At 39.3% G+C, this 11,755-nt stretch overlaps 1 protein-coding gene across 1 annotated transcript; it reads right to left on the minus strand.

The window, feature by feature from the left end:
• Positions 1-714: 714 nt before the first annotated feature.
• LOC114244618 (3-ketoacyl-CoA thiolase, mitochondrial) lies at positions 715-10,227 on the minus strand. Its single transcript, XM_028176496.2, has 8 exons — positions 10,078-10,227; positions 6,794-6,960; positions 6,490-6,624; positions 5,371-5,635; positions 4,792-4,967; positions 4,115-4,315; positions 2,182-2,336; positions 715-1,002 (listed from the first exon to the last, which is right to left on the minus strand). The coding sequence occupies exons 1-8, from the start codon at positions 10,097-10,099 to the stop codon at positions 921-923; spliced, it is 1,203 nt and encodes a 400-aa protein (XP_028032297.2). The 5' UTR covers positions 10,100-10,227; the 3' UTR covers positions 715-920.
• Between the last annotated feature and the right edge of the window lie 1,528 nt (positions 10,228-11,755).

Below are 11,755 nucleotides of genomic sequence, written 5' to 3' on the forward strand. Positions count from 1 at the left end.
ACGCTAATACCAATACAAGCGGAGCAACAATAAAATTTTCAAAATCGAGTTTTTTTTCCCTTTTGAGAGCATCCACTGCGTGCGGTACGGAAACTTTTCAGCTATTATTAAACGTTTTAAAGCCATTAAAACTTAGAACTTATCAGCAGCTATTGGTAGTTTTCCAATTACAGCACAAGAGCGCATTATGCGGCATAATGCTCAGCGTTGAATGTTCCAACTACAGCAACGCTTCGCACAATCGAGCACTCTCAAAAGTACCTACTGCTCTCGCGTGATACTCGCAATCGATACCGACTCAGTGACAGAAAATTGACAAGTGTTTTTTTCTTTAAGTTGGCATTGAACGAAATTTTGTTTATATTATCGTTATTTAATGTTGAAAAAAATTGTAAGGTTTCGTTTCGTCGTAGTTTCTTAGATATAATCAATGTTAATTAAAACTGTGCTAACTTAGCGCACTCTGCTGATGCATTTGAAACCTAATTCACGTTCCAATTAAGCTTCAGCATAATTCGGCATTGTGCGACACTGAGTCGCATTATGCTCTGTAATTGGAAAACTACCGTTGTGTAATCCGAAAACTACATTAAATTGACAGATCATTACAATTTTATTAAGGTCTACAAATTGTATATCGCTGGAGAAGAAAAAAAATCTGTTTTTGTGTTAGTTACAATTTTAAAAGAAACCAGAAGACATTGAAACAAGTAATTGTCAAAAACAATATATTACAAAATATACATTTATAAATTATTATTACACATACAAAAATATATTCGCTATTGAATACGAGCTTGTAAATTCGTCATGTCAGTTCAAGTTGGGCATGGCTGCATACAATCAGTATCGCACTGAGAGAGCTCGCTAAAGTTAGATAGCTCTTCTCTGCCAGACAAATCTTAACCTAATTGACTAGGTTATACAGTTTCGAGTAGCAGAGCGATTCCTTGCCCTCCACCGATACACGCTGAGCCGATACCTCTCTTCAAACCACGACGTCTGAAACAAAATAAAACATTTGTAATATAATAATTAAGTTTTGTTATAAAAATTATTCGTAATTTACTACTTATATATGGCTATAAACAAGAAATTTAAATTTTCGTACTTTGTTAGTCTAACTGCATTCACAGATATCTGCTAAAGTCGCTTGACTGATCGTGGGAACGAGAAGAGAAAAATTTGTTAATCAGTTGTTGTTAGATGTGTCTATTTCAGAGGATACATGCCAATAGTATTGTTACACGGGTAAGAGTAACGCCATCTATTGTCGAAAAGCCGAAACGAATATCCAAAGGACTCGTAAAACCGAGAACGCTCGAGAATTGCAACGCCATCTATTATCAAATGGCGGTAACACATATCGAAATGTCTAGCCTTGCCGAGAATGTTCTCGTTAATTCTAGGAATGTCGTATCGGCTATAAAGGCTTTGCGAAGATGACACGAGTAAGGTAGTAATCAGAACTACTCGAGTCGAAACAGCGGACGGATCACTTGAAGCGAAGCGAAAGAAGTGAATTGAGAATTTTAAATTGTCCGTTAAGTGTTTTAAGCCTTAAATAGAACTAGAGGTCCCAGAGTAGTCGAAATTCGACTATAATTAATTGGAATTGTAAGTTTGTACACTATTATGATTGTATTTTATACTTATATAATCATAAATTTCGCCAAGGCTACACTATAAAAAAATATTAATAAAGACAAACAATATTTAATCTATTCTCAATTTGACCACAGACGTCAAGAACAAAAGTTTGACAATAAATAGTATGCATGCGTGTGTGCGTCAAATACATGGTAATCATGGTATGTAGTGTGTGTAATGTTTTCTTTATTGATTTATATTTTATTTTATTGATTTTATGTATCTTTTATGCATTAGTTTAAAAAAATATTAGCATTATGCACTTCTTCTCTATATTCTCTATAAGTGTGGAAAATTTCAAACACCTCCGTCCGCGCAATTTTCGTAAAAAGGGATACAAAGTTTTTGCTTCACGTATTAATATATAGATTTTAATTTGGTAGAATTTTGTTTTATCCTGAACCCCAGCGCGAAACAGTATGTATGATGTCCAAATCTTTATCACAGAACACAGTTGCAAAACAAATAGGTTTTTTTTTTTATTATGTTGTCATGACAGAAAGCGACCATACTTTAGAGATGTGTGCTTACCTGAGCTCATGAGCTAAATGAGCTGTGATCCTGGCCCCAGACGCGCCAACAGGATGTCCCATAGCGATGGCCCCTCCGTTCACATTTAATTTACTTTCGTCTAAGTTTAGCTCTTTAATACAAGCTAGAGTCTGAGCGGCGAACGCTTCATTAATCTGAAATTTAAAAGCAACAATTATTCACAAAATCTATGAGTGGGCGAGCTCACAGCCCACCTGGTGTTAAGTGGTTACTGGAGCCCATAGATATCTACAACGTAAATGCGCCACCCACCTTGAGATATAAGTTCTAAGGTCTCAAGTATAGTTACAACGGCTGCCCCACCCTTCAAACCGAAACGCATTACTGCTTCACGGCAGAAATAGGCAGGGTGGTGGTACCCACCCGCGCGGACTTACAAGAGGTCCTACCACCAGTAATTACGCAAATTATAATTTTGCGGGTTTCATTTTTATTACACGATGTTATTCCTTCACCGTGGAAATCAATCGTGAACATTTGTTGAGTATGTATTTCATTAGAAAAATTGGTATCCGCCTGAGATTGAACACCGGTGAATCGCTCAACACGAATGCACCGGACGTCTTATCGCTTAGGCCACGACGACGTTTATTTTTTACAAAAGTTTAGGACTTTTATTTATCGATTGAGGCACTACGAACTCTGCCGGGTCAGCTAGTATTTAATAAATAACTCCATAAATTCATTAATTGATCTCCGATTACATAAATAAATAAATGAATAACTGGGAACAAATCACGCACGGTCGTCCGGCCCTAAGTTAGGGTTGCCTGTGTTATGGGTAGCAGAGACGGACATACATACTTATATACGTTTAAATATATACATAATAAACACCCAGGCTAAGTGCAAACTTACCTGTCCATCACACAATGTTTTGCCCCATGTGGGAATCGAACACACGACCCTCGGGGCAACACTTAGGGGCGCTAATTACTGCACCACCGAGTCAATCAGACAATTGAGGCCGTCAGCGCAAAAGTGACCTCAGCTTACCATAGTTATTATGGAGCAATGACGTTTAAGTTTTCATGAATTTGAGTAGGCAAAAAAACAATACGCGCAAAAATAATTTTTACATAGCCATCTGTATCTATAGGTGAAACTATGGATAGGCCGGTTTTACATCAACATCTATACTAATATTATAAAGAGGAAAGATTTGTTTGTTTGTTTGTTTCGAATAGGCTCCGAAACTACTGGACCGATTTGAAAAATTATTTTTCCATTAGAAGCCGACATTGTCCCTGATGGACATAGGCTACTTTTTTTAATTTTTTTTTTATTTAATTTTTTTGGTTTCATGTGTGTCTTAATGTTTCCGATGCGAAGCGAGGGCGGGTCGCTAGTTTATTATATTTTAAATAAACGTGATTATGAAAAAATGTGGGTTAGGCCACCTTTAGACTGACGGCCTCAATTGTGAGCTTATTAATTGAATTGAAAATAGTTGTTTATGACCTATGTTTACTAAGGAGAACGGCTGTCAAGACTTTTAATAAACAAGGATTCCATATGACCACGACAGCTCTGCCCAGAGTAACTATGATGATGTTTATAACCTAAAACTACTTGACCCCCAACTAATTTTTTACTGGTGGTAGGACCTCTTGTGAGTCCGCGCGGGTGGGTACCACCACCCTGCCTATTTCTGTCGTGAAGCAGTAATGCGTTTCGGTTTGAAGGGCGGGGTAGCCGTTGTAACTATACTGAGACCTTAGAACTGATTTCTCAAGGTGGGTGGCGCATTTACGTCGTAGATGTCTATGGGCTCCAGTAACCACTTAACACCAGGTGGGCTGTGAGCTCGTCCACCTATCTAAGCATAAAAAAAAAAAACCTAAAACTACTTGACCCCCAACTAATTTGTGTTCAAAGATCATATCCGAGCAGTAAATCACGCTGTACCCACCTCTACCAAGTCAATATCGCCAAGTTTAAGCCCAGTGGCGGATAGCAGATTGTTGATGGCGGGAACAGGTCCTATACCCATGATGCTGGGGTCCACACCAACAAACGACCAGCCGAGGAGACGAACCAGTGGAGTCAGACCGTGTTGCTTGACAGCTTCTTCGCTGGCGAGAATCACTGTGCCGGCACCATCATTTACACCCTAAAAAGTGATGCGAATCAATTTAGGCTCATAAGGACTCTATTAATTTATATTTAAGGAAGTGAAACACTGCGCATTCGAGTCATGGAGCCAGAATTTTCTCCTGCATTCAAGTAGATAAATAGTATATCGTCATCATACATCAAAACACTAAATCTCTTTAAAAAAGACTTTGAGTGAACCTTCAACCCAAGCCCAGACTAGTTCAAAGAGGTAATAGTGGCACATATCAGATGCTCAGATGTGCTCATAATCCACTAAATATAGGTACTAGCAGTTATTAGGTACGTATGATCGTATATTACAAATCTTACCGTCGAGCATTTTTGATAATTTTCCTCGTAAGTAAAATTCTTCGTAAATCAACACGTCGTTTTCAGCTTAGATTATGATTATTATTTCCAGATTGAACAGTTTTTTTGTTATTACGGAAGACTGTCCGCCTGTAATACAGCGAGCAAGAACTCTGAACTCACCGAGGAATTTCCAGCCGTCACAACTCCTCCCTTCCTGAACAACGCTGGTAATTTACTTAGCGATTCGGTGTTGGTTTCCGGTCTAGGATGTTCGTCTCTGTCCACCAGTACTTCTTGCCTCTTCACTTTGACTGTAACCGGGGCCATCTCAGCCTTGAAGACGCCGCTGTCGTACGCTGTAATGTGCACCTCGTGAAGTTTCTACGGTTCAGGTTTATCGCGCATGTAAAGAAATCGCCGCTCTCGTCGAAGTCGTCGATTACGACGAAAAGTTTAACGAGCGAACCAGCCGGTGCTTGAGAGGCTTTTGAAAAGCATCGAGAGTGAATCCGGGGGATCCCACAAAACATGTTTCGGGCGACGGTGATTTTGCGTTGCCCCATCACGGTCAGATAAGTAATTTACGGCGGCCATGATAAGAGGTTTTTCGTGTCGCGCCGCTTTGTCGTTGTAGCGTTCTGACGCTTCCTTGCGGTACTTTTTTTCGGATTAACGAACGGTTTTCTTACACACTTGTATATTGTTAGCTAGATTATGTGCGTGTTCATTAACTCGATTTATTTAATAATAAAATCGAACCTGTTTTCCATCTCTGCTGGGATCGAAGCGAAAACTGATCGACTTCTCCCCTTTTGAGTTCGTATTTCTCAGCCAAATTTTCAGCAGTTTGAGGCATAGTGTAGTTGCAGTATGTGTCCAGAGATCCCGCTGAGAGGGAATCTTCGAAGGGAATATTCACGCCCAGAGGTACTCCGAAACGGGTGTTTCTGACGACAAACGGAACTGTTGACATGTTCTCCGTGCCACCTGCTAAGGAAATCTGAGCCGTACCTGTTAAAATATCCTGGAAAATGGAGCATAGTCAATAATCCTTCTCAATGCACTGATACCATTTCTATATTATTTAACAATACATACTACTAATCATATATACTTATATAGTGGTTCGTCTCGCATCTATTTGTAGAAAATGAAATTAAACATTACCTAAACTAACCTACGACCCCAAACCTTCAATATTAGTGAATAAAAGACACGACACGTCTTAGAATAAGGCTGCTTTTGGATGCTAAGCGCGTGGCATCAAAAAACCAAAGACAGCAGCAATGTCTTCATAATGTGATTATAAAACAGCTGTTACAACAAAATAATTAAATTAAACTGTTTAGTCAAAATAGACGGCGACTAGCAATAATAATCTGGAAAGCCACAACGGCGAATAGTAGCGAAGGAAGGCGTACAAGAAACGGATTAAGAGAAAAACCGGGCTCGGTGGTGTAAACTGGGACAAACCTATGCCTACCAGTGGACGACTGTGGGCTCATGATGGTGACTGTCTAGTTTGATCCATCCATCTCACAAGAAACAAACCTTTCTTTTTCATTTTTTGCATGATGGGATTAGCTTCGGCCGAGAAGCCTTTCCAGCTATACCTGACAAGGGAGGCGACCACGGGCTCAGCCAGGAGTACTGACATTTGTTAAGAACTGCCCGAGTGTCTCCGCAGACCTGACAGCTCAACATCGTGAATGCATCTACTATCGGACCGAATTAGCGATTTAGCCTAGTAAAATAAAGATCGGACAAGATGCCCGTGATATTGCTATCAAATGTCTGCATGTGTTTCATAAATTAAGCAGCAATAATAAAGAAATGAGTTTTAACATTTTTCAATGAACTATCATTTCTTTCACTCACTTGAGCACTGTTAATGACAGCTTGGAATCCTGATCCACACAATCTGTTGACGCCCAGTGCAGGTTTTTCTTGCGGCACGCCTGATTTAAGGGCTGCGTGACGAGGTGATAAACCACCATCTGATGTTCCGCTTAGCTAAAATATTAAGTTATTTGATATGTATGTATATAATAATATGTGATGTGAATATAAAGTGACTTTGATAATGTTAGCACGTCCAGTACCAGCTTGGCTTCGAAAATTTGAACTTTTTTTTTTGCAATCCGCGGAAAAAGTAATTAAAAAAACTGGCCTCTTTACTTACCGAATAAACCTGTCCAATGTTGACAGTGTCAATCAAAGCGGGAGCAACATTTCCGGCCTTGAAAGACTCCTTAGCGGCGACTGCTAGTAGGTCGGATGGATGAATGTCTTTCAGCAGACCCCCCATTTTTCCGAATGGCGTCCTCTTCGCCGCTACTATGAAGATGCCTGGTGTATTCAATGCAAAAAAAAAAAAAAAACTTTTAATACACAAAAAAAAAAGACATCACATATCTACATTCGGAAGACAAGCACATTCTGGAATAGTTAGTCATAACGAAAAGTATTGAATTACTATTCGAATCAAGAGCATCAATGAAATATTAGCATACAGCGTCCAGTACTTTTTTTTCCTCCTACCTATACTGATAGCCTTGAGAGGCTATTTCAGCTTCTCCTTGACGTGTAGGTGAGCTCATGGGGCTCAAACCGAAAGTGTTGCTAACACTGGCCCTAGCAAGAGCAGTGCTTCGCAGAATCTACACTGGATCGGAAACGTGACCCACCGAAAAGTTCCGGCGAGAAACTCAGTGGGTTGTGTCTATGGGTTAATTCACTCGCCGAGCCCTTCGTCGCAAGCGACAGTTTGCGTAATCACTGGTGTTAGGACCTCTTGAGAGTCCGCACGGGTAGGTACCACCACTCCGCCTATTTCCGCCGTGAAGCAGTAATGCGTTTCGTTTCGAAGGGTGGGGTAGCCGTTGTGACTACACTGAGATCTTAGAACTTATATCTCGAGGTGAGTGGCGCATTTACGTTGTAGATGTCTATGGGCTCCAGTAACCACTTAACACCAGGTGGGCTGTGAGCACGTCCACCCATCTAAGCAATAAAAAAAAAAATATTCGGCGAGGACGGTGACCGGTGCTTGAGGTACCTACCTAAAAGCACCGTTAATAGATCGGGAGGATCCTTAATGACGTGCTTAAGGCGACGTCGACTGTTTACAATTTGGTCATTTGGCATAACAAAATATTTATAAATGCGAGAAACTCTTAAGTACTCAATTATTGATTCAAGTCGATCTTACACGGCCAGTCTTATGCTGCAACATATATTATGCTAACATTGATCTCTATGTAACAAGAGATTAGTAGCGAAATCTGTAGCCTTTGCAACACAGTGCACACTTTCCACTATTATTTACATTCTACTTTGAACTTTGATACAAAGATCGACGTATTTTTAACAACTTAATCCTAAAAAAAACGTGATATATCTTATCGCTATGTAATATGAAGATAAAAATACCAATGCGAATATTGATATATTGAAATGGAAATGAAACTAGATAAGTTACTATACGAGTATACTGCACTTGCGAACTAAGGATTAAATAACCAGTTGATTCTTCAATCATCAGATAGTAGGCCAAACATGTATATAACACTTTATTTCGTGTTTGTTCTTATTCTTTATGTTACAATATACATAATATTATTTATATTATATTAAATTAGATAAATCTTGCCATCAATGTGATCAATTCAGAAGGAACACGTCATATTTTTTCATAAAGAGTTGTTTGTGTAGCTCTCTGGTCTATATTGTAGTCCTTGGGTTTGTATAATTACGAACCAGTGAACATATTGTCCTATTTCATCTAGCAAATTGGCGGCGTTACCCGGGTCTTGAAGAATCGGAGCATAGATTGCTGAGCTTCTTCATGGCTCACCCGATTTTAATTTGTTATCCTGGACAACGTGAATTGGTGAGGTAGCCACTTTAAGAAATGGGTTCGATGCCCTAATTGAATTCTATAACGACAGTATCACTGCTTCGCGGTAGAATAGCGGTTCCTACACATACACGTTCTCGTCGAACCTGTCGCTTGCGACGAAGGGCTCGGCGAGTAAATTAACCCTCAGACACAGCCCACTGAGTTTCTCGCCGGATCTTCTCAGTGGGTCGCGTTTCCAATCCGATGGTAGACTATGCGAAGCACTGCTCTTGCTAGGGTCAGTGTTAGCAACGTGGTCAGATTCGAGCCCCATGAGCTCGTCTACTTGTTAGATTACGCTGACATAGCTTAAGACTATCGGCTTAGGTAGGAAAAAAAAACGCATACGGGATTCCAGTACTCTCTACCATAAGTAACTTTGTAACATTTTCAAATATCAAGAAGTTTTGATGAAAATGTTCACTTCTGCAATAATTAATCCATCAGTAAACCCTCTTTTCTTAAATATAATTTAAAGTTTCTATCTTAAACATTATAAATATATTGCAAATGCTATGGTGTCAATGCACTCACACACACACACACCGTGCACATTTCGTAATTTAGAAAACGCCGAAAGGTTTTCCACGGGCCAAAACGAGAATTCATCATTTCCTCCATCATTAACATAATTTATGTTGTAAATATAGTACAAATGAGTCGTCTATTATCAAAGGTGGAAATCTGTGCATTTGGACAAAAAAATGTTATTGATATGTCAATACAGATTGATTTGAATATAATCGTCTCCTTCAAAGAATACGGTTCAAAACCTGCATTAAATAAAGGTTAATACTTAACCTGTTATTTATCTAAGATGTCGATCAGAAGAGTTTTGTGACTGCCAATGGAATACAAAGTCAATAATTCGTTTTTCTGATTTACCAATAATTGTCCAAAAGTCACATTGCCGGCTTTGATAATAGTCGACTCAAATACTTCATACGTCAATGTCCGAACAACTATACAAAAACAAATATAATAACTAAAATATATTATTAAAAGGAGTCCCTTTAGGCAAGATTCTGAAGATACTGGCTTCGTTCCCTCTTTGAATAGCTAGACTAATCCTTTGTCCGAAGTAGCTGCCAGCTCTTCGGTCTCGTGTGATGTTGAATAATTTGTAGCAAATTAGATCTTGTAATGAAAAGTAATATTATTATTTAAAATTCTGGTTTAAGTTAGTAAAGTAGCTGGTAAAGTTTTTTTTTTCTACCTATAAAGTAACCTCGAGGGGTTATACTAGATCCACCGAACCAGTGAGGTGAGCTCACGGGGCTCAAACCTGACGACGTTGCTAACCCCACTGAGAAGATCCGGCGAGAAACTCAGTGGGCTGTCTCAGCTGTCTGAGGGTTCATTCACTCGCCGAGCTCTTCGTCGCAAGCGACGGGCTCGACGAGAACGATGACCGTACTTTAAGTGTATTAGTTAGTTCGTATTTAATCACGGATCCTCGTGCACCCTCACGGGGGCATGGCGACGAATCTATGAGCTATGATACAACGTAGTAATTGTTTTAATACTTTTAATGACCTAATTCAAAAGTTTGTAAACATTCTTACCTTTGTTGACAGCGACGGCCATTTTGGAGTTAACAGTTGAACGTACGCGTGCACTGGCGCGTCGACCGGCCACACAACTGAATTGTGTTTTTAATTCGTTTCTTCGTTATCGTCATATCACGTATTGAGTGTAGCAATGGGAGGGTAGCCTCCTCAAAATCTGATTGTCGCTTTACTTATACATATTTCCTAATTCGCTCGTTCCCAAAAATGTTTGGTACCAAAATCAAAGTCAAATCTTTGTGAATAACATTTCATTTTTGCAACATTACACGCGAGCCAATTAAAATTTAAAATTTGGAAAGAATATCATAACAAAAAGCTTCTTCAGCTATTTGAATAGGGTTAATTGAAACTCAATTAAAAACATTGAAATGTCAACAACAACAAGCGAAGTTTTCTTCATACAATTAATTGGGTGAGCATATTTTATATAGGCTTTTAATGATCATATTTATATTATCCAATAATAAAAAGCTTTATATTTTTGATTTAATACAATAGTAATTTTGTAAATTTGTAAATAAAAATTTTGATGCAAGAAGCATAGTTGGTCCACTGCGTCATACAGAAGCCTGCTCCTTCTGGATGTTAGCACGTACCCCGATCGAAAACATACGTTCGGAAGGCACAGAAGTTGCTGGGACTAATAGGTATTTAAAAGTTATTTTGTTTAAAGGCCTTAAATGAGTATTGCTGATCCAAAAAGTGCCAGCAATTTCGGTGTGGTTTCCTGTGGCGGCTTCAGTCTCAATATACATTCGCACTATATTCACTGCGGTCGTCGTGGCGTTCGGAATATCCAGTTTTCGCGAATGCAAAAAATCCAAAATACCAAGCTTTTTAAAATTGTTTGTGGTTTGTTCTGGCTGTTCCGATGATAAAGCGAGAGTTGAAAATTCTTTAAGAAGATTTCCCAGTTCACGACGCACCATCTCTTTTGCAGACAACATGTGCTCTGGTTGGCGAAAGCCATTTCTGAGTGTTGGGTGCAGATATGTGGATATTTGGGTCACGGTCCTCATTTAGTACGCTAAAGTCTACCAACCATATTGTGGTTATTGCACTGTAGTTTAAATGTAATGCACGGTAATTTGAGTCTGAAACACGGTTTTTTTTAGGTAGCTTGTATATTTGATCTGGTAGCACTGGTGTGAACTGTGAATGTAACGCGTAATTAAAAACCGGTATTCTTAAATAAAAACCGGTGTTTATCGGTATGTATAAAAACCGGTTTTTCTTCGGTTTTCTTCGAACCGGCTTACATCCCTACAGTTCACTCGCAACCACCGAAGCATACACACGAGAATACATCCGCACCTCGCTCGCTACCATTTCTTTTCGAACTTGTTTGTAGGACCCTCTGGAGTATTCATACCCAGTGCTCCAGCTGGACAACACAAAAGTATGATTTTTAATAGTTGAACATCCATTGTAAATCATACGTCGCGGCGTCGTCGGGTCCCGGGTACCCAATAGCATTCATAAATCCTGCCCCTGTTGATAACGTTATCTAAGTATAGGTATTTTTGGCAAATCTCGTATATATCATATGACGTGTATCATGCTTAAAGAAAGATCTTGGAAATTATTCAATATTTCGAAATGCCATTGTACTTTGACGCCCGCTGTCCACCGCCTAACACGGGCATTCTGCGTAGATGTCCATGCGTGATCG

This window comes from Bombyx mandarina, chromosome 19 (assembly GCF_030267445.1).
Source record: "Bombyx mandarina strain Sakado chromosome 19, ASM3026744v2".
Lineage (NCBI taxonomy): Eukaryota > Metazoa > Arthropoda > Insecta > Lepidoptera > Bombycidae > Bombyx > Bombyx mandarina.